Here is a 22,785-nt window from a genome sequence, read left to right on the forward strand (position 1 = left end):
TTAACCACTAAGCTACCTGCCGCCCATTAGCAAAACAAATGCCCCGTGATTGATACAAATCATAATGATATCATTCTGCCAGGTAGGCTTAATTTGCAGTAATTTAATTGGGAAAGTTATTTGGGAATGTTAATTCAAACTGCGCATGATGACTGAATTGCGCATCCCAAAGATTCAATCAAGACTTCGGACTAAACTTTTTGAATACCTGGTCTGCCTACCCATTGTTGTATACCCATTGCGGTTTGAATAAATCTTCATAATAATAAAAAAGCTAAATGTGAACCAAAACCTACAGTGACCAGAAAAAAAAGAAAATTTACTGGCACCCTAACGACCAATTAAAATTGGTGTCGCAAACGCGAGTGTCACGTTTGGAGCCCTGACTACATAGCTGACTCAAATGATCAAGTCATCATCAAGCTTTGATTTTAAAATCAGGTGTGTAGTGCTAAGGCAAAAACTAAAACATACAGCCTTTGGGTCCCCAGAACCAGGATTAAGAAACACTGAGTAGTTAGTTAACTAAGCGCTAGCTGGGTCAGGTAACAGGTTGATTTAGAATTAGAACTCTGTGTGTAGAGGATGGCTGTAGTCCATGTTCCCTAGTGGGCTTTCACTGGGCTTCATATACACCCCCTCCATGGCCCTCCACAGGCTGTGCTGGCTGGAGCCCGTCATAGCGTGAACCTCCCTCTGCCCGTGGATGGGCCGGCCGTACTGCTCCCCCGTAACAGATAGCAATGTATCAGTGGAGGCATGCTGGAAGCGGACGGCCTCCTCACGCTCCCACACTGACCCTCCGCACTGCACAGTCCACTCATCCAGGTGGTCCCCCTCTCCCTCCTCACCAAACGCACTCACCTCCTGAGGAGGGGGGGGGAGAGAAAGAGAGGGTCAGAGAAAGCATTATCAACAACAATCATACAATGTTATCTTCTTGGTAGTTAGTGAATGAGGGGGGGAAGACAGAGCAGGGGCTCGAACCAGGCACCTTCTTAACTGAAGTGATGAATCAACTGATGGGGTTGCCATGTTTATGAACGTTGAAAATGTACGCTATTCCATGGATTTTCCCCTTCACTTCAAAGAGGAAGGCATCCGATCAGCCAACATCAGCGCAGCAGAAAAGAGGACAAGCTAAGGTAAGGTAGCTAACGTTACCTAGCTAACTACATTTGTTTATCCAAACCAAAAACTAGCTAGCTAGCTTTCTTAATACGCTGGCTAGACATTCCAAAACATATAAATGTAATTAGCTAGCTACTATCTATCTAACTCTGGCGATGTGATTTGTAACTTTGCAAGCTAACATTAGCTAGCTAGCTAACGTAACCTAAAGAAGCTAACTGTTAGATAGCTAACTAACTACTGCAGAGGCTAACATGACAAAGTGTTCTCTTTAGAGTCCTATCCCATCAACATCTGCAGAGGCATCATCAAACTCAGCACCAGGCACTAGTGTAAGTCACCTTCTAAAATCTACAAAATCTTTCTATGACGAGCAAATAAATATACTGGAGCTAGGCATGTATTTTTATTTTACCTTTATTTAACCAGGTAAGCCAGTTGAGAACAATTTCTCATTTATAACTGCGACCTGGCCAAGATAAAGCAAAGCAGTGCGCTAAAAACAACAGAGTTACACATGGGATAAACAAAACAAACAGTCAATATACAGTGTGTGCAAATGTAGTAAGTTATGGAGGTAAGGCAATAAATAGGCCATAGTGCAAAATAATGACAATTTTGTATTAAACAGAAGATGTGCAAATAGAGATACTGGGGTGCAAATGAGCAAAATAAATAACAATATGGGGATGAGGTATTTGGGTGGGCTAATTACAGAATGGGCTGTACAGGTGCAGTGATCAGTAAGCTGCTCTGACAACTGATGCATAAGTTAGTGAGGGAGATAAGAGTCTCCAGCTTCAGAGATTTTTGCAGTTCGTTCCAGTCATTAGCAGCAGAGAACTGGAAGGAATGGCGGCCAAAGGAGGTGTTGGCTTTGGGGATGACCAGTGAGATATACCTGCTGGAGCGCAGACTACGGGTGGGTGTTGCTATGGTGACCAGTGAGCTAAGATAAGGCGGGGATTTGCCTAGCAGAGATTTATAGATGACCTGGAGCCAGTGGGATTGGCGACAAATATGTAGTGAGGGCCAGCCAACGAGAGCGTACAGGTCATAATGGTGGGTAGTATATGGGGCTTTGGTGACAAAAAGGATGGCACTGTGATAGACTACATCCAATTTGCTGAGTAGAGTGTTGGAGGCTATTTTGTAAATGACATTGCCGAAGTTAAGGATCGGTAGGATAGTCAGTTTTACGAGGGCATGTTTGGCAGCATGAGTGAGGGAGGCTTTGTTGCAAAATAGGAAGCTCTAGGTAGTCTTGGTGGTTCCAAACGGCCTCCATTTAAGAATGATGGAGGCAACTGTGTTTTTGGGGACCTTCAATGCTGCAGAAATTCTTTGGTACCCTTCCCCAGATCTGTGCCTTGACAATCCTGTTTCTGAGCTCTACAGACAATTCCTTCGACCTCATGGCTTGGTTTTTGCTCTGACATGCACTGTCAACTGTGGAACCTTATATAGACAGGTGTGTGCCTTTCCAAATCATGTCCAATCAATTGAATTTACCACAGGTGGACTCCAATCAAGTTGTAGAAATAGCAAGGATGATCAATGGAAACAGGATGCACCGTAGCTCAATTTCGAGTCTCATAGCGAACTCCCTGTTCACCCACGACTGCGTGGCCACGCACAACTCTAACACCATCAAGTTTGCTGACGACACAACGGTGGTTGGCCTGATCACCGGCGACAATGATTGCCAGGCTTTTTTGCGCTATACTCGACTTGAGTGGGTTGAGTCACTGACGTGATCTTCTTGTCCGGTCTTGCCTGACCCTGTATATAGTATGCTTGCTTACTTATTGTGTTCTTCATATTCTTCTTATTTCTCTAGTATTACATTGTTGGGTTTTGAGTTTGCAATAAAGGTTCAAACTTGAACTGAACACTGTAGCCTCAATTAGACTAGCTAGCTAACGTTAGCTAGCTTAACTAGTTTGATGCAGTCAAGACAGGTACTACGTAATCATATTTGATGATAAATAACCTAGCAATGGCAGCTATTAGTCTACTATAGCGTGGGTCGGCTTGGTTGTTTGCGGTCTCTCCCTCCCTGTATCACTCGGTCACAGTACGGCCCCTCCCTCGCCTGCTAGAGCGGCACCTCTCTCTCCCTCCTCTCACGCTTTATCAGCTCTGGTTAATAAAGTAGCTTACAAAATTACTTTTCTGCTGCTTTCCTCACTCGGATCAGAACGAGTCTGGATCCGACAAGGTCTATACGGAACGGGTCAAGTTGGCCTCGGGTCCGTTCGGAACTGGTCTCTATATTTTGAAAATAAATGTATGCATATCGGGTGGGAAAGCCCCAGGTCCATTTCAGAACGGGTCCAACTTCGCGGACCCGTGAAGACCTCTAATCTGGACCACGGCAGTGAGCAAGAGGATGTCAGTGTTGTCATCCAGCTCAAACTCATGACTGTAGTTCTTCACTGGCAGGACACACACTCACCTCGCGAGCAAGCGAGACAGACACAGACACCTCAACCAATGCCCGAGCACCTGTCCTTTTACCTCTGGACTCACCATTACCAGCTGGAGTAAACCTAGAGCACTGGTCACCAACCGGTCGATCTTCAAGGGATTCCTAGTCGATCACCAAACAGTTCTGAAAAGCCAATGATAAAGGCTTGCGCTCCTTTTGTTATTTATTCATGTGGCGCTGTTGGCAGTAGGTGCACTTGATTCAGAAGCCCTGTGTACCGGGTAGGCAATTTTTTCCCATTTTGAAGCATTTAAATTTGTCTGAAAAGACCGGGAGATCTGTGGCTAAATCGAGTGCCCCTACTGCGCTGGCCAATCGGATAGCTCAAATCACCGTGGCTACAGCTTCCACGACCCCGGCCACTACAAAGTTTGATACTAGCCTACGTGAGATTTCATAACTTGTAAAACCATGACCTGAGAGAGACTGTCAAAGAATACAGCAAAGAGCTGCTGTTTGAGTGAGTTCATGTCTAAGTTTTTATTCACCACTTCCAACACTGTTTTATTCAACACTATTACAAAACATAAAACACGCTTCTCCCTACTTCCACTCGCGCTGCAATGAATGAGTAGCCAAGTGTATAGATAGCCCTGCGTTTGTATTATTATTAGCAGCTCGTCGTGTCTATTTTAATATGGAGGAATATTTCACTTATTCTGGTCATAGGAACAACATTAATTCGTGCATGATGCAGATGCGGTGCGACTCGTGTTTTGCCATTAGGTGAAAGACACTGTCCCCTCTCTCTGGTCAGTCTCAAACCCTCCCTCCGCAGAGACTAATGCCGTGTTCAAAACATCTGGAATTCTAACTCGGACCTGAAGATCACTGACATCATGATTTGACCTAGTTTCTTTTCAGAGTTCCCCGTTGTCTTGAAAGTGCCATGACCATCAGATGCAGGTACCATCAGTCCAGTAAAATAAAAAAACAAATGATTTGCAAATTATGATCAGCTGTGCCTCGCAAGTGCTACACCAACTGATCTATTTTGTTATCAAAGCTTTTGAAATATAATATGGTCTGCTGTGATAATGTATTAGGCAAATATGCTGTGATAATGTATTACGCCTACTGCACAAACCTCATTCCTTCAGAACAGTTTATTAGGTTAATAAGACATTTTTTAAATCATGACTACAAAAGTGATCTTGACTCAGCAAAGGTTGGTGACCACTGACCTATAGACAACACACATATGCACAAATACACCCACGTCTCTGTGCGAGCTTAACGCTAGTAGCAATGAACCCCCCACTCCAGGAGAAACACTGGTGATCAATTTTGCAATTTATTTTAGAAACTGTCATGGTCCAGTTCCAATATCTCCAGGCGAGGTTATAATGCTCATTCACGAGCATACAAATACAGTGTAGGATGGCGCTGATTTATCAATGAAAATATGCCAATATGTTGCATGGGACAGTTTGATAAATCCCAATACTTTGTTGCGCAAGCAAATCCTATAATCTCCACGTACGCCAGAATTTAGTGAGAACGTTTGAACGGTTGATAAATGAGGCCCCTGACAGGGAACCAGGGTACAGTGTGTTTCAGAACAAAATAAACATGTATTGACATAGGTTTTGTCCCAAATGACAACCTATTCCCTGGGCCCTGGTAAAAGTAGTGCACTAAATCGGGAGCCATTTGGGACGCAACCATGATGTTTCCCCTGACCTGGTTGGAGGACAGCGGAGAGGTGAAATAGTGGCTGTGCAGGTTGCGTCCGGTGTTGAGGTGGGTGAGGCGGATGGTCTGACCACACTTAACAGGAGTCCCCCTATGACATAGGGCCCCGCTGGTGCCCCGTACATTCCAGTAACTGTTACTGTCCTCCACTGTAGTCACCCCTGTCACTGACTGCTGTCCGCTACCTGCAAGGGGTCACACATATACAGAGATGAATACACACATAGACTGCTGCCCGCTACCAGGCAGGCGACACACAGAGATCAATAGACAGACAGAAATCAATACAGTCAGGTAAACAGACACATCATTACATTTAAGAACACCAGTCAATAACGTTAAGTGAACACACTGGAAAAGCGAGGAGGGACGGAGAGAGAGAGAGACAGAATCTAATCAAGCCATCCTGATGTTTCCATTTCCTCTGGTCAAGCTAGCTAGCAGTTAGCTAGCTAGAATGTATTGACTCACCAGAGCCGTAGCGCACGTCGTGAGAGTGCAGTCTGACATTGTGCTTTACATTTAACAGCTTCACAACCGAGCCGCAAGTCACAAAGCTCAGTTCCGTTCCGAGCGATAGCCCAAATAAACATGATAATAAGAAAGAGCTCAATAAAAAGTGTGCGGTCCCAGTACATTTATCCATTACCGCTCTCCGCTGCCAATAAAATCAGCGATTTAAATTAGTTTATGCTACGTCATCGAAATGGCACAGTGGGAAAGGAGAGAGAATCTGCCTTTGCGCCGGCTGGTGGCGCGGAGTAGTTATTGCAGATTCGAAACATTACAGAGAAGTGATGGGACTTTTCAAGGTTTTGTTAGAATTTAGTATTTCTGAGTCTTTTTCGTTTCTTAACGTTGGAAACAATACTTATTAGTTCGTTATTTTACTTCAATCGCTGCAGAACGTAGTCGTAGGACTTGACGTTCCACCATTGTCCACCAGAGGGAGTTGGTGAGATCCACAAGCAAAAACCGCTTCCGTGACACAGCAGCGGGGCGTCGGAAGTTTCCTCAACACCGGAACTCATCAGCCATTTGTATAGAAGCTGCATGAAAGTATAGCATACCAACACATCCTTCTACATTTCAAGGATTTAAGTTAAATCTCGTCGCAGGGAGAAGTAAGTTATTTTAAGAATAGCCGTGACTCGACTGATTCTTCTTGTCCCCCTGGCTAGCTAGCTAACTGCGAAGTGCAGCTAGCCTAGGAGCCTTGTTGTTGTCTCCCAGTACCGTGATTTAGCAACAAAACAGATTGCTAACTGAAGTCAAGGGTACATAATTCACAATTCATTATCAACGTGCACTCACTAACTAAGTCGCTCTGGATAAGAGCGTCTGCTAAATGACTAAAATGTAAATGTAAGTGTGCTGTTTGTCTTTTGTGCGCGAAACGTCAATCATCTCTAGGTGAACATTATGTTCCAGAATCGCCCAACTCATTCTGTTCAGCAATCCATCCACGATGCTCTCTTCTGAACGTTGTTGCGTGGGATTCAGTGCCATGCTAGTGACGTCTTTGCATCCCCATCAACCCTGTATTCTCGAGTTTTCCTGGTTTGGTGCATCTTTGCAATTAGTGACAGCAAGACTGTTAAAAGCAACTCCGAGACCAATATTCTCTGATACAAATTCTCTCTAGCGCAGTGGCTCCCACCCTGGGATGTTAGGATCCCTGGGGCTACTTGGCCTATCCACAGGGAGGTACTTGAGAAGACTCATGAGACCATAGGCCTACTGGTAAAATGCACAGGAGGGGGTACTCCTGGCAGAGCAAAATTCAGTTGGTGGTACAGCAACCAAAAAAGGTTGGGAACCACTGCACTGCCGCATGTCTTGTGTTAACCTGTAGTGTGTGTCTGTCCAGGCCTTGCAGACATGTCTGACTTCATCGACAGCGAGGCTGAGGAGTCAGAGGAGGAGTTTGAGGAGAAAGACCTGAAGCCCAAAAAGACCCAGGCGTTTATGGATGATGGTGAGCTTGAGCAGATTTTTACAATTTACTGATTTCTTATGTAATCATCAGATGAGTATGATGAATTAATGTCTGTCCGCCCGTGCAATTCTTCTGTCAAGTCTTCATCAGTCCGTGAGTGTGTGTGTGTGTGTGTTTATAAGCAAATGTGTTTGCCTGTGTGTTTAACGTTTCCTCCTCCTCCCCAAACAGAGGAAGAGGAGGAAGAGTTAAACACAGAGGACCAGGATGAGCACGGGAACCTGAGGGGGCTCATCGATGATGATGTGGATGATGATGATGAGGAAGAAAAGAAGAGTGGAGGAGCGGGCAGCGGCAGCGACTCAGAGGATGAAGTCAGACACAGACGCAAGAAACGCAGTGAGTTTGGGCTTCAGGGACCTCATTTATAACCAATGTGTACATTTCACACTAAATATCTGCGTGCGCCATTTCTGAAAAGACTGCGCACGTACAAAAAGTTTGAGATTTATAAACTTCTGCAATGGTTATGAAAATAAAATTAATAGGGAAAAGATTCCTACGTCTATTTTAGATTCAAAAAATAAAACACATAGATTTTCGCTCCTCACCAAAGGCAAATGGCTGCATTCTTGTTAATGTTTTTTTGTTTTGTGTGTTTTTATGAGTAATCTTTTCATCATATCCCTCATTTGCACAACATACTTACATGCCAGTTTACAATACAATATTTCAATCACTAGCAGATGTGCGTACGCATGGTCTAAAGTTTACGGAGTGGTAAGCACATTCTCACGTCAAGGATTTTTTTTATAAATGCCAACTTTTGTGTGAAAACTGGCGCAAGCACAGTTTGGGGTATATTTTGTACGTACACACAGCTTATAAATAAGGCCACTGGGCTGTTTAAGAGGTTCATTCGAAAAGGTTATTCACTCCCTTCCACTTTGTGGATCTGATAGTCTTGTCTAGTAGATAAATTCAAGCAATTTTATGGAAACTAATTTCCGCTTTCTTGCCTTCCCTCTATCTGTCTCATTCTCTCCTTTTTTCCCTTTCTTTCCCTCCCCAACCTTTTTCTACCCCCCCCCCCCTCTCTCCTCCCTCCCTCCCTCTCCCTCCCCCCTCTCTCCTCCCTCCCTCCCTCCTCCCTCCCCCCTCTCTCCTCCCTCTCCCTCCCCCCTCTCTCCTCCCTCCCTCCCTCTCCCTCCCCCCTCTCTCCTCCCTCCCTCCCTCCTCCCTCCCCCCTCTCTCCTCCCTCTCCCTCCCCCCTCTCTCCTCCCTCCCTCCCTCTCCCTCCCCCCTCTCTCCTCCCTCCCTCCCTCCCTCTCCCTCCCCCCCTCTCTCCTCCCTCCCTCCCTCTCCCTCCCCCCCTCTCTCCTCCCTCCCTCCCTCTCCCTCCCCCCTCTCTCCTCCCTCCCTCCCTCCCTCTCCCTCCCCCCTCTCTCCTCCCTCCCTCCCTCCTCCCTCCCCCCTCTCTCCTAACCCTCTCTCCTCCCTCCCTCCCTCTCCCTCCCCCCTCTCTCCTCCCTCCCTCCCTCTCCCTCCCCCCCTCTCTCCTCCCTCCCTCCCTCTCCCTCCCCCCCTCTCTCCTCCCTCCCTCCCTCTCCCTCCCCCCTCTCTCCTCCCTCCCTCCCTCCCTCTCCCTCCCCCCCTCTCTCCTCCCTCCCTCCCTCTCCCTCCCTCCCTCCAGACTATGATGACTACCTGGATGATGATGATCTGGACCTCATTGAGGAGAACTTGGGCGTCAAAGTCAAGAGGAGGGTAAGCAGACACATCCTCTCTGGGGTGCTTTCAATCGGGAATCTAAGCCTATATTAATAAAGTTGCTGAGTAGACGTGCTGATCTAGGATCATATCCACCCTGTCTATATAATCATATCATTAGATCATATTCATTATTATCTAGAAGGTCAAACTGATCCTTTAGCAGCACTCCTACTCTGAGATGCTTTGTTATTAAAATGACTCACGACGACACATTAGTAACACATTCAATTGTCATATGACCGCATGGACCCCAGTTAAAAGCTCTCTCTCCCTCTGTGGCCCTGACAGAAGAAGAAGTATGACCGCGTGAAGACGATGGACGATGATGAAGATGAGGAAAAGGACCAGATCGCAGACGAGATCTTCCACAGAGGAGACGACGACGGAGAGGGGGAGCTGGAGGAGGGAGAGACCATCGACCCGCCCCTCCATCGCCATGGTGAACGCCACGACGAAGAAGAGGAAGAGGAAGGAGAGGAGGAGTCAGGTACTTCTGATAATGATAATAATGTTACAGATGTAAGTCTTTTTGAGACACTAAAAGCTCTATATACAGCACACACCTGTCTATGTAAGGTCCCACAGTTGACAGTGCACGTCAGAGCAAAAACCAAGCCGTGAGGTCGAAGGAATTGTCCGTAGAGCTCCGAGACAGGATTGTTCCGAGGCACAGATCTGGGGAAGGGTACCAAAACATTTCTGCAGCATTGAAGGTCCCCAAGAACACAGCGGCCTCCATCATTCTTAAATGGAAGAAGTTTGGAACCACCAAGACTCTTCCTAGAGCTGGCCGCCCGGCCAAACTGATCAATCGGAGGAGAAGGGCCTTGGTCAGGGAGGTGACCAAGAACCCGATGGTCACTCAGACAGAGCTCCAGAGTTCCTCTGTGGAGATGGGAGAACCTTCCAGAAGGACAACCATCTCTGCAGCACTCCACCAAATCAGGCCTTTATGGTACAGTGGCCAGACGGAAGCCACTCCTCAGTAAAAGGCACATGGCAACCCGATTGGAGTTAAAGCACCTAAAGGACTCTCATACCATGAGAAACAAGATTCTCTGGTCTGATGAAACCAAGATTGAACTCTTTGGCCTGAATGCCAATCGTCACATCTGGAGGCAGCATCATGCTGTGGGGATGTTTTTCAGCGGCAGGGACTGGGAGACTAGTCAGGATCGATGGAAAGTTGAACGGAGCAAAGTACAGAGAGATCCTTGATGAAAACCTGCTCCAGAGCGCTCAGGACCTCAGACAGGACAATGACCCAAAGCACACAGCCAAGACAACGCAGGAGTGGCTTCGGGACAAGTCTCTGAATGTCTTTGAGTGGCCCAGAAAGAGCCCGGACTTGAACCTGATCTAACATTTCTGGACAGACCTGAAAATAGCTGTGCAGCAATGCTCCCCATCCAATCTGACAGAGCTTGAGAGGATCTGCAGAGAAGAATGGGAGAAACTCCCCAAATACAGGTGTGCCAAGCTTGTAGCGTCATACCCAAGAAGACTCGAGGCTGTAATCACTGACAAAGTTCCATCAACAAAGTACTGAGTAAAGGGTCTGAATACTTATGTAAATGTGATATTTCAGTTTTTTTATTTTTAATACATTTCCAAAAAAATACTTGTTTTTGCTTTGTCGTTATGGGGTATTGTGTGTAGATTGATCAGGGATAAAAACAATGTTATCCATTTTAGAATACGGCTGTAACGTAACAAATTGTGGGAAAAGTCATGAGGTCTGAATACTTTCTGAATGCAGTGTATTACAGGAAAGGGCATTAAACATCATTTTGGCTGAATACTTCCTGGTTCTGTAACTCATACTGATTTTACAAATGTCCTCAGATATTGACGACTTTATCGTGGACGACGATGGCCAGCCCATCACAAAGAAGAGAGGCAAAAAGTTCTCAGGATACACGGACGCGTGAGTCACACACATCTCCTCAGTCAACTAGACAGAACGGTATGATGCCTTTAGTCCTAGTTCTTTCCTTCCTACGTACATAGAAAGTGCAGAACGAACATCGACAGCAGAATCTATTGAATACTTACCCGTTGAAAGCAGCTATGATCTATTTATTTGTAATGGTGTACATTGGTTTAAGAAACAGCTCTTCAACGTATGTACCTAATGTATGAACTTAGTTATGAAGGGATCAAGTAAAACAATTATATAAACATTACATCTCTCCCTCTCTCCTCCACACCCCATCCCTCTCTCTTCTCCCCGTCTACAGAGCCCTCCAGGAGGCCCAGGAGATCTTCGGCGGTGACTTTGACTTTGCAGAGTTCGATGCTGACGGTGCGTATGAACAGGGTGAGGAAGAGGAGGAGGACCAGGATGAAGGGGGCTGGGACCGGCCCAAGAAGCAGACGAAGAGGAGAGTGGGGAGGAAGAGCATCTTCGAGATCTATGAGCCCAGCGAGCTGGAGAGTAGTCACATGACAGACCAGGACAACGAGATCCGCTCCACAGACATGCCAGAGAGGTTCCAGGTAGGGGGGTGTGTGTGAGTGAGGGTAAGTGTGTGAGTATGTGCTTTATTTGTCTGTTTCACCCTCCTGTGTCCTTGAACATAGTTGTGTGCCATCTCAATGAAGCCCTGTGTGTGTGTCTCACCCTCTCTCTGTGCTCTGTCCTGTAGCTGCGCTCCATCCCAGTGAAGCCTGCTGAGGATAATGAGTTGGAGGAAGAGGCAGAGTGGATCTACAGAAACGCCTTCTCAACCCCCACCATCTCCATGCAGGTAGGAGCCTCTGACCATACCACACATTCACTTCATACACACTGACTACATACTCACACACTACCTTAGCCCCACCCCCACCGTCTCCATACCGGTAGGAACCTCTGACCTATTGTATAGCCCTAACATACAATATGATATATCCAGGGCTCCAGAATAACATTTAGTCTTGGTGGCACTGGTGCCACTAAGTTTTTCAGTTGGTGGCACCAGCCCATGATTTGGTCGCGCCAATTTCTTTCTGCGGTGTCACGCAAAAGATACAATTTGTAATCTTTCTAAAGTATTTCACAATGCTTTATTAAGTGTAAGTGATAGACTACTGAGATGGCATTCAATAAAAAAGTTGTTTCATATAATATGTTATGATTCAAAATATTTTCATGTGCAACATAATCCATTGATTGTCATGAATTTTGGGTTGACAGTTAGGCTATTGTTGTATTTTACTATTAAAATAGGGTTCTAGAATTATATATTTTTTGGTTCAATAGAGATGAATTGGCCTGCATCTTTATGTGCACTAATATCGTAGGCTAATTTATTTGGGACTAATTCACCACCTGAGTAACTCAAAACACATTAGCTAGATCTAAATATAAAATTATACTCTAAATATAATACCCACTGCTAGTAGCCATGTATTAATTTAGCAGTAAATGTAATGTCCAAAAGAACGTGCGCTCCGCTCCTTATCTCAAAGCCATATCAAATATCTCAGTTGTAGGCTATAATAGTTGCTATTGAGCTCAAAGTTGAGAAATTATACATAAAGAAAGCTGAGAACCTCTTCAACTGTGACAACAGGATAGTAGTGTTTTCCCCGCAATTGGATTTGAAAGTGTTATACAATCAGAATGCATGTTTTCTCCTGGAGCTTTTTTTTTGGGACACAGCAGCAGGCCCCAGTGAAACAGGTACAGAGGACGGCAGACACTTTCATCACAGGAATCGTGAGGATAATGTACTTGACTGTTTGACCAAATCATGGGTTTAGCCTCCTAAAAAAGAGGACATTTTGAGTGAGGTGACCATGTAGAATGTGCAGCTCGCACCGATGCAACTAATCAAAAATGTAACTCGCGCAGCCAAGTTAAAGGGTCGCAAAATGCGACCAAATGGTCGCAGTCTGGAGCCCTGCATATATCCATATCCACCATCCTCAATGCTGGTATTACTTACAACCACCACATACCTTACAGACAACACACAGACAACCAACAGCCCAATACCTCCCTAAATATCCCACTTCATACTCCTCACCCAACCTCACTATCTTCATACACGTGAACAGCCCATACATTACTGTCTCGGCCGACTCTATACTCTTCTTTTTTTGTTTAAAAAAAACAATCAACTGTTTTCTGGGTGTTCAGGAGAGTACAGACTACCTGGACAGAGGGACCACCACAAACTTCAGCAGGAAGGGCCCCAGCACGATCGCTAAGATCAAGGAGGCCCTCAACTTCATGAGGAACCAGCACTTTGAGGTACACCTCCCGGTGACGAGTGTGTAATGACCATGGCATCCGCATACAAAGGTTCGCTTTGCTCCTAGCAGAACTCGACTTGGCGACGCGAACGTCTGTGCTCGCATACTCCCTTAAGACCTTCGCTTGAAAAACAAGCAATATTACTGTTTGTCCCTCTTGAGACGCCGTAGCAACAACATAGCCAATAGTCCAAATTAATCTGTAAATCAAGCTTTACAGTGTGTCTGTCTCATGTTCTCACCCACTCTACATTCTTTGTTTCCTCCAGGTTCCGTTCATCGCGTTCTACAGGAAGGAGTACGTGGAACCGGAGCTCAACATCAACGACCTGTGGAAGGTCTGGCAATGGGACGAGAAGGTAAAGGATGACCTCATCACAACCTTTGACATCTGACATAACTTTCAGGTCCACCCCCCAGCCCCACACACTTCTGCATATACCAGCAGTTGGTCACCTTAGCTTAGATTATGTTACAACTGTAATCCAATAGAAAGAATGTTGTTGCTAGCCTAGGTCCATTGTTGTTTCTCCTCCTGGCTCTTATTGACCCACTTCCTGTCTCTTGACCCCTGACCTGTAACCCCTGTCCTCTGGGACCCCAGTGGTGCCAGCTGAAGAGTAGGAAGCAGAACCTGACGCGTCTATTCCGGAGGATGCAGGGGTACCAGTATGAACAGATCTCTGCCGACCCTGACAAACCCCTGGCTGACGGCGTCAGACCCCTGGACACGGCTGATATGGAGAGGTACGTACAGCCAACCATAGGGTCAGAGGAGGTATGGACTGCGTCCGAAATGGCATCCTATTACCTGTATCAGGGGTTGGCAACAGGTGGGCCGCAGGCCATTACCCCCGCCCCCCCCCCCACAAAGTATTTATAAAACAAAATAAAAAAACTTTGGGGGGGGGGGGGGGTGTTTAGTTTTCGGTCAAAAAGATTAGAAAATCACCAGGAATTCAGCAAAAATGTGTTTAATTCAGGAAGTCTCCAGAAGTGCCCCCCTCAAAAAAAGATGTGTGATTAATATGGGATTTTTCTATCCAATTCCTATTTTAGAGTGGAAATATTCACTGATAACCGATATATGTGCCGATCTTTGTATTATTATTATATCTCGAATGAAAAATTAACATTTTTCTGTATGGATTGTGCGTTAGAACAGCCCTACAAAGATACTCAGAAAGCTGATTTCTTAAATTTTAGGAAAGAAAATGCATTTATGATAAATGTTTATTATTAACTTACATTTTTTACAAACGAGGGCATTGCTGTTTGCTTATGGTCATTCAGTGTATCCCAAAAGTAGATAAAAAATATATCTGCACATTATGAATGAAAACGTATGATTTATGGAAGTCGATAATTAAATAATAACAGTAGGCAAAAACAACATACATTTACATTTACGTCATTTAGCAGACGCTCTTATCCAGAAAGACTTACAAACTGATTTACAGCCAGTGGGACAACCACTTTACAATTTATTTATTTATATATATTTTTTAATTTGTAGAGCATATTTTTTATTTTCATTTGTTTTATATATATATATATATATATATATATATATATATATATATATATATATATATATATATATAAAATATATATATTTTTTTATTTTTGTAGGGGGGGGGGGGTGTAACATAAATACAAATAGATTGCAGAATAATTCAAAACTATTAGGCAAGCTTTGAATTTGTGTCCTGTTCCTGGAGTGAAAGGAGGATAATTCCAGACAAAAAAATTGCCTATGCTTGAGCTGCTTCATGCCAGCTAGCTGGACAACAACGATACATTTTCAATGTATTGGTATTTAGTTATGTTTTCATCGATTGTAGGGCTGTATATAGCAACTGCATTCTGGTAGTTGTCATTTGAAAGGAAAAACAAGCGTTGCCTCAAAGAACGGTCCATGCTATCCGGGATTCCTTGGGACGTCCCTACCCCCATTGAAGTTGAAATGTTAAATGGTTACGTTAAGGTTCGGGTTAGGTAAGGGTTATGGTAGAGGTTAGGGTTTAGGGACGTCCCAAGGGTCCCGGATAGTACTAACCCTCAAGTACTCCCACACAGCTAGTTAGTTGAGTACTCGTAATGGAAATGGGGGTGGTGAAACATGATTTTGGACCAGTCCTTGACAAGTGACAACCCGTACATCAAAACGTAACTACGAAGCGCTACTTTTTTTTTTTTTTTGTGCGTTTTCTCAGTCTTTTATTTCGGCCCATTTCGGTGGATTAAACGCTGATACAAATACATCTGTAAAAGGCCAATATCGTCCGATTTTAATATCGGTCAACCGATAAATCAGTCGGGCTCTATTCTCAACGTAATCAAGGTATGATATTATTGTTATTTTCAAATGAAATCAACCTTTGGGCATAGTTGCGGTCAATTTGCAGTGTAGAAATTATGAGACTGTTTTTCCGGACCCCCGACCATTCACTCGGACCCGCAGCTGAATCTAGTTGCCTACCCCTGCCTTATATTGTGCACTAGCTTTGACTAGAATAAGTAGCCATGGAGAGGTACGTTTGTTTTAACACATGGCCATAGGAGAACACTGTGGTATGAAGGGGTCAGTGTGACCTGTGTCAATAACACAAGCTCTGTCCTGCACATTGTGTAAACTTGAAGCGACAGGTGTAAAAGGACAGATAAGGGATATTGTAGAAATAGAAGTTCAGGAATCAATGCATTTTTTTATGAGGTGGTGTTCTCTAGTGTTGTAATGCACTAGGGGCCAGTTTCCCAGACACAGATAAAGCCTAGAGAATCCCGCCAAGACTGTCTGTGCCTGATATTCAGACTTTACATATTAATAACCAGATATTGAAACGGTTTATGAAAATGCACAATCATTTATTGAATATGTTATGTGGATAATGCCATGTCCTTTGGTGCTGCCGATGTAGCCTGTAAAGCGAGAAAGATGCATGTTAGAGTTTGGTTGGCTGTTATTTACTCTTTCCATTCATGTATTTTTGTGCATTCAATTTGCCTTACAAAGTACACATTGTAATGGTATTGAGAGAACTATTTCTACAGGAATGTAAGTTACAAACCTCCCTATTAGTCCTGGTTATTGAAGAGGTGAAATGTTTCTTCCTGCTGCGTCAGGAGGTTTGGCAAACCAGGTCTGCAGTCTGATGCTCGATATATCCTGTGTGGTGGGTAGTGCCAAGCTGGCCAAATCCCAGGGGGAGATAAATGTTACCCCAATCTATAATATGCTTTTGGCATAGGCTACGCTCTTATTGGAGGTGTGTATATTTATGATGATGTATTATTTATTACCTAAATATGTTATGGTGCATTTAATGCCTGTATTTCAACCTGTTAATTGTTGATACAGTCCGAGGTGAGGCCTATGGAATTATATTGAAGCCAAGTCATTCCTTTCTTGACCAGGCTGGGGACAGGTATTATTAAGGCCTGGTGTTTATTGGGTTCAACCTTTTTATTTGATTTATTTTCAGTTTACCCCAAGTTTGTTTAGTGTTCTGGCCATCGTCATGTTTATTTTGTTTTCACATAGCTGTACATAGTATACAATAGTTTTGGTGCCTCTTCTCCACTAATAAAAAGCGCCCCTGGTCACTGCACTGGGTCTATCTTCCGAGTGGCGCAGTTGTCTAAGGCACTGCATCGCAGTGCTAGCTGTGCCACTAGAGATCCTGGTTCGAATCCAGGCTCTGTCGTTGCCGGCCGCAACCGGGAGACCCATGGGGCGGCGCACAATTGGCCAAGCGTCGTCCAGGGTAGGGGAGGGAATGGCTGGCAGGGATGTAGCTCAGTTGGTAGAGCATGGCGTTTGCAACGCCAGGGTTGTGGGTTCAATTCCCACGGGGGGGCAGTATGAAAACTAAAAATAATGTGTGCACTCACTAACTGTAAGTCTCTCTGGATAAGAGCGTCTGCTAAATGACTAAAATGTAAATGTAAATGTCTACTTGTCTGCCTCCTCACTGAAACCTCCACAACTAGGGCAGCCTCCCATACACGTAGTTTGTGTCCAGGAAGCTGGACCCAGATTTCCCATTACATGATTGTCAAAGTTCAGAAGTCTCATATACCCATGTCTTCATAAAAGACATAGGAGCAATTTAGTAAAGTCCAGCTAGTGTAACTGTTTCCCTTTCTCCTCTCTTCACCTCTCCTCCCCTCCTGCAGACTGAAAGACGTCCAGTCCATAGACGAGCTGAGTGATGTGTACAGCCACTTCCTGCTGTACTATGGCCGAGACATCCCCAAGATGCAGAACACAGCCAAGGCCGCCAGTAAGAAGAAGAAGCTGAAGAAGATCAAGGAGGTTAACGAGGACGGTAGGACAACGTACATTTTGGGGCTAAATGGCATATTATTATTATTATTATTATTATTATTATAATTGTTAAAATGTTTAACTGAAAACTGTTATGGTAAATAACTATATTGTTACCCAGAAATTATTTGATAAGGAGATCAAAACGGGTGGCATTGTGGGTGGCATTATTGCATACAAAGTAAAATAACGGCACCCTTCGAACAACCATGCTTTGTCCTTTTTTAAATGTGATTTCCACACTGTGTGACGACATGTCACTTCCCTGTCCTTTCAGGTGAGGAGGAAGAGGTGGAGGTGGAAGTGGAGGAAGAGCAGAAGGGGCCAGACCTGAAGCTGGCATCTCGTAGAGACATGTACAGCATCTGTCAGAGCGCAGGGCTCGGTAAGTCACCTTTGACCTCTAACATGGTGTCTATTTATCCCTACTTTATTGGACATAAGCTTGACTTCGTTGTGCGTGTGATGGACGTGATGGATGTGATGGATGTGAAATGTAAAGCAGGTAGGTGCACATGCAGTACCCTGCTCTGCCTCAAGAAATTACTTCTGGCAATATGTCCTTTTCATATTCAGCAGAGACTGATGTTTTAAAATTAGGGCTGTCAAAGTTAACGTGTAAAACGCGTTAATGCGTTACATTTCTTATGCCGTTAATTTTTTGGACGCCATTAAATCATTTTCTTAGTTTGACCCCCTGAACCATCCATAGTTAAAATGCAAGCCCCGGCAGTCAATGCACTAGTTTGACAACCACATCACTAGCTAGCTACTTGTATGACTGTATGATGGAGAATGCTAGTAAGGGGCTTTTAAATGGCAAATTCAATTTTACATCTCTCCCAGATGGATATCTAGATAAAACTAAAGTAATTTGCGTCTACCGCAAGGCTGAATTTGTTTATCACCAAAGTACATTGAGTCTTCGTTATCATTTCCTAGCGAAACACGCCGTTGACGCCGGCAATACAAGTAACGTTACTAGTAGCAGTGGAGGACATCTTCGGCAGGCTAAGCTAGAAGAGTGTGCGCGCGGGAGGCCTATGGACAAGTGGACGAGCAGCAAGCTAACACAAGCAATAGCCAAGGGGATAGCTACAGCTTGCAGGCCAGTCCACATTGTGGAGGACGAAGGCTTGAGGGATATCATTCGGATCGCATCGAACGACTCAATGTATGAGTTACACTCGAGAGCCACCGTCGTTACAAGAATACACGAGCTGTATGAAAGCGAGAGGGCTACGAATGCGGAGGAGTTGAAACATGCAACGGCTGTTGCTCTCACGGGAGACCCCTGGACTTTGGTGAGTAACCACAACTACTGTACTTTGGGGTTACTGTGCACCAGAACATGATTGCAGCTGTGAGACATCTGCCTTTTGAACACCTGCCCTGCACAGCACACAGTCTCCAAAGGTCAATCACAGTGTCCCTACAGAACAGCGGGTTCGACAATGACTAGCCAAATGCCGGAAAATAGTTAAGCCTTTCACAAACAGCCCACCGAAACAACAACCACTGAGAGATGCTCTGGCCCAGCAGAAAACGAACATTACCATAACATCCGCAGCTGAACTGGAGAAACTGCAGAAGCTGAAGGCACTACTGGAGCCCTCACGATTAGTGAGTGAGAGGGTGTGAGATAGTACACCCCCCCCCCCCCCCCCCCACTGCAGGTACTTGACTGAGCTTCTGGGAGGAGAGAAGTACATTTCCTGCTCAGTGGTGTTGCCTGCTTTGTGTCATCTCCTTCGGGGGATGGAGAGCTCTGATGATGACCCTGCCTATGTGGTAAGATTCAAGCTGATATTCACAACAGACCTGGAGAAATGCAAGGAAAACACCAACCTCACATGGCTGAAGATCGCCACAGCACTCGACCCAAGGTTTAAGGACCTGAAGTGCCTTCCCAGACCTGAGAGGGGTGAGGTGTGGGCTTTGGTCAGCAACTTGCTAAAGGAAGAGAGGCCTGCACATCAACCTGATAAAGCAACAGCCACCAAAGAAGAAAGCTGCCCTCTTGTTTAGTTCTTCTGAGTCTGTGCCTGATGAAGAGGAGGAGTCCATTGAGAAATGTGTGGAGCGTTACAAAGCAGAGCCCTGCATCAACATGGAGGACTACAGTGGTGGTCACATCATGCAGGGGCACACACCGGGCTGGCGTGCATTGCACGAAGGTACCTGGCAACGCCTGCCACATCAGTACCTTGTGAGAGGTTGTTTTCACTCTCTGGCCATATCGTACAGAAGAAGAGAGCAGCTTTATCGTCTGAAAATGTCAACAGGCTTGTTTGTCTTAGCAACTGACTCATTGAAAATAAATGTGAGGATGACTGAAGTGTAGGGTCACAGGTTTATGTTCTGTGGAATTCATGACATTGTTGGACAGGTTTATGCTATTTGTTAATTGTATACATAGAGCCAGTTATTTTTTCTAATAGCCAACCCTCCAATCAGTAACTGGGAGAACGCTCATTTGGATGGCTGTGTGTGAACTTCAAGAACATTTGTGAGGGAGTAGGCCTACTGGGAGCATTAGTAAATTACAGGACTTTTGTATTGCTTAACTTGTTTATGGTGAATATGGCATTTAAAAACATTCTGATGCATAATATTTTTTGTGTTTCAGTCCCTACATTCCTATAACTCAATACGCTGCTTTTTATTTATTTATGGCAAATATTTATTTAGCACCAAATGTGAGCAAATAGAACATTTGCGATGAACTACAGAATTTAATGCGATTAATCGTGATTAATTATTTTAATAATTTGACAGCCCTAGTTAAAATATGAGTGCACTGGGACATGTATAAAGATGGAAGATCCTGTCTTCCTTCCCCTCTCTCTGTCTCAGACGGCCTGGCAAAGAAGTTTGGTCTGACTCCAGAGCAGTTTGGGGAGAATCTGAGAGACAGCTACCAGCGCCACGAGACAGAGCAGTTCCCTGCCGAGCCTGTAGAGCTGGCCAAAGACTATGTGTGCAGGTAACCACACCACACACACAGCAGGTAATAACAAGTAACTCTATAGAGCTTGCCAAAGACTATATCTGCACATAACAACACACACACTGACCCCCTACCTCTTTTTGCTCTCTCTCTGTAGCCAGTTTAACAGTCCTGAGGCGGTGTTGGAGGGGACTCGTTACATGGTGGCCATGCAGATTTCCAGGGAGCCTCTGGTCAGACACGTCCTCAGACAGACCTTCCAGGAGAGAGCCAAGATCAACATCAATCCCACCAAGAAAGGAAAGAAGGTAGGGGAACCAAGACAATGCACTAACGCTAATGATGTAGAGTTATTTAGGTTCTCTGGACTAAATGCCATGATAACTTCCTTAGGTATCACCACTCTGCTTTACTATTGTTTAACAAACTGAGAAGGTACAAACCTGTGCTACAGTGCTGTGCCAACATATACCAAAGTATGAGTGAGACCTGTCTCCAGACGACAGCAAACATGCAGACAATAAAACTAGGGCTGACCCCAATTAGTCGTCTGGTCGATTGTTTGGTTGTTAGGCTGTTGGTCGACCAAGATTGTTTTAATCAAGCAGTAACAAATATACACTACTGTTCAAAAGTTTGGGGTCACTTAGAAATGTCCTTGTTTTCGAAAGAAAAGCGTTTTTTTTGTCCATTAAAATAACATCAAATTGATCAGAAATACAGTGTAGACATTGTTAATGTTGTAAATGGCTATTGTAGCTGAAAACGGCTGATTTTTAATGGAATATCTACATAGGCGTACAGAGGCCCATTATCAGCAACCATCAGTCCTGTGTTCCAATGGCACGTTGTGTTTGCTAATCCAAGTTTATCATTTTAAAAGGCTAATTGATCATTAGAAAACCCTTTTGCAATTATGTTAGCACAGCTGAAAACTGTTTAAAGAAGCAATAAAACCTGGCCTTCTTGAGACTAGTTGAGTATCTGTTGAGGGAGAGGTTGTTTACCTGGCACCACGCTATCAGAGGGCCTACCTCCTCCCTGTAGGCTGTCTCATCGTTGTTGGTAATCAGGCCTACTACTGTCGTGTAACCAGCGAAGTTGATGATGGAGTTGGAACTGTGTAAGGACATGCAGTCGTGGGTATACAGGGAATACAGGAGGGGACTGAGGACGCAACCTTGTGGACCCCCGTGTTGAGAATCAGTGTCGATGAGGTAATGTTGCCTATCTTGACCACTTGGGGGCGGCCCGTCAGGAAGTCCAGGACCAAGTTGCAATGGGAGGAGTTCAGACCCAGGGCCGTGCTTTGTAATGAGCTTATAGGGCACTATGGTATTGAAGGCTGAGCTGTAGTCGATGAACAGCATCTTCACACATGCATTCCTTTTGTCCAGGTTGGTAAAGCCTTGATCACATCGACAGCGTCATTGCATTTTGGTACACCAGAAGTACATTCATTTACAAAGGAAAGCTGTGTGACTTGCAGCATTGCGTTGCAGAGGCAGGTGCAGTGTGTTCTGTGTGGTGCGTACGTTGGATTTATCGAACGTATGCGTCAAACTATGTGTAATCAGCTTGACAGAAATGGTTAGCAGAAGGTTGAACTTTTGTTGCTCACATACTGTATCCAGATGATGCTGCGTACCATTTTGCGCAATGACGCTATCGGTGTAATCGAGGCGTAAGGGCAGTGTGCAGTGCAATGGCGATTGCGTCGTCCATAGATCTGTCAGGGTGGTAGGTGAATTGGAGAGGGTTGAGTGTGTCGGGGAAGGAGGAGGTGATATGGTCTTTGACTAGCCTCTCGAAGCACTTCATGATGACGGAAGTGAGTGCCACTGGTCGGTTAGTCACTCAGTTCAGTTACTTTCCTTTTCTTGGGCACAGGGATGATAGTGGACATCTTGAAGCGGCCAAAATGTTTTAGATTATTGTCCTGCTGAAAGGGGAATTCATTTTATTTGTATTACCTTTATTTAACTAGGCAAGTCAGTTAAGAACAAATTCTTATTTACAATGACGGCCTACACCGGCCAAACCCGGACGACGCTGGGCCAATTGTGCGCCGCCCTATGGGACTCCCAATCACGGCCAGTTGTGATACAGCCTTGAATCGAACCAGGGAGTCTGTAGTGACGCCTCAAGCACTGAGATGCAGTGCCTTAGACCGCAGCGCCACTCGGGAGGCCACGTCTGGTGGAAAGCGGAATGAACCAGGTTTTCCTCTAGGA

General features: G+C 44.9%; 2 protein-coding genes across 2 annotated transcripts in view; one reads left to right on the top strand and one right to left on the bottom strand.

Annotated features, from left to right (window-relative positions):
* Positions 1-468: 468 nt before the first annotated feature.
* LOC311142546 (stromal cell-derived factor 2-like) lies at positions 469-5,994 on the bottom strand. Its single transcript, XM_084178220.1, has 3 exons — positions 5,789-5,994; positions 5,306-5,502; positions 469-867 (listed from the first exon to the last, which is right to left on the bottom strand). The coding sequence occupies exons 1-3, from the start codon at positions 5,961-5,963 to the stop codon at positions 565-567; spliced, it is 675 nt and encodes a 224-aa protein (XP_084034346.1). The 5' UTR covers positions 5,964-5,994; the 3' UTR covers positions 469-564.
* A 345-nt stretch (positions 5,995-6,339) lies between these two features.
* The window catches only part of LOC311143067 (transcription elongation factor SPT6), a 60,327-nt gene continuing 43,881 nt past the window's right edge, over positions 6,340-22,785 (top strand). Inside the window, exons 1-15 of the mRNA XM_084178878.1 lie at positions 6,340-6,441; positions 7,188-7,295; positions 7,488-7,655; positions 8,950-9,023; positions 9,318-9,516; positions 10,875-10,956; positions 11,270-11,528; positions 11,678-11,779; positions 13,156-13,269; positions 13,541-13,630; positions 13,876-14,018; positions 17,451-17,602; positions 17,879-17,986; positions 20,458-20,587; positions 20,709-20,859. Of these exons, the coding sequence (XP_084035004.1) occupies positions 7,199-7,295; positions 7,488-7,655; positions 8,950-9,023; positions 9,318-9,516; positions 10,875-10,956; positions 11,270-11,528; positions 11,678-11,779; positions 13,156-13,269; positions 13,541-13,630; positions 13,876-14,018; positions 17,451-17,602; positions 17,879-17,986; positions 20,458-20,587; positions 20,709-20,859 (1,869 nt within the window). The 5' untranslated portion in view covers positions 6,340-6,441; positions 7,188-7,198. The remainder of the gene's footprint in view (positions 6,442-7,187; positions 7,296-7,487; positions 7,656-8,949; positions 9,024-9,317; positions 9,517-10,874; positions 10,957-11,269; positions 11,529-11,677; positions 11,780-13,155; positions 13,270-13,540; positions 13,631-13,875; positions 14,019-17,450; positions 17,603-17,878; positions 17,987-20,457; positions 20,588-20,708; positions 20,860-22,785) is intronic.

Source organism: Coregonus lavaretus (genome assembly GCF_964263955.1).
Source record: "Coregonus lavaretus genome assembly, chromosome: 15".
In the NCBI taxonomy this organism is placed as follows: domain Eukaryota; kingdom Metazoa; phylum Chordata; class Actinopteri; order Salmoniformes; family Salmonidae; genus Coregonus; species Coregonus lavaretus.

Excerpts from the sequence above, each read along its gene's own strand:
- LOC311142546 (XM_084178220.1), bottom strand. The coding sequence starts at position 5,963 with ATGGATAAATGTACTGGGACCGCACACTTTTTATTGAGCTCTTTCTTA. Across the intron at positions 5,503-5,788 it reads CGACGTGCGCTACGGCTCTG|GTAGCGGACAGCAGTCAGTG; the intron begins GTGAGTCAATAC and ends GACCCCTTGCAG. Across the intron at positions 868-5,305 it reads CTCCGCTGTCCTCCAACCAG|GAGGTGAGTGCGTTTGGTGA; the intron begins GTCAGGGGAAAC and ends CCCCCTCCTCAG.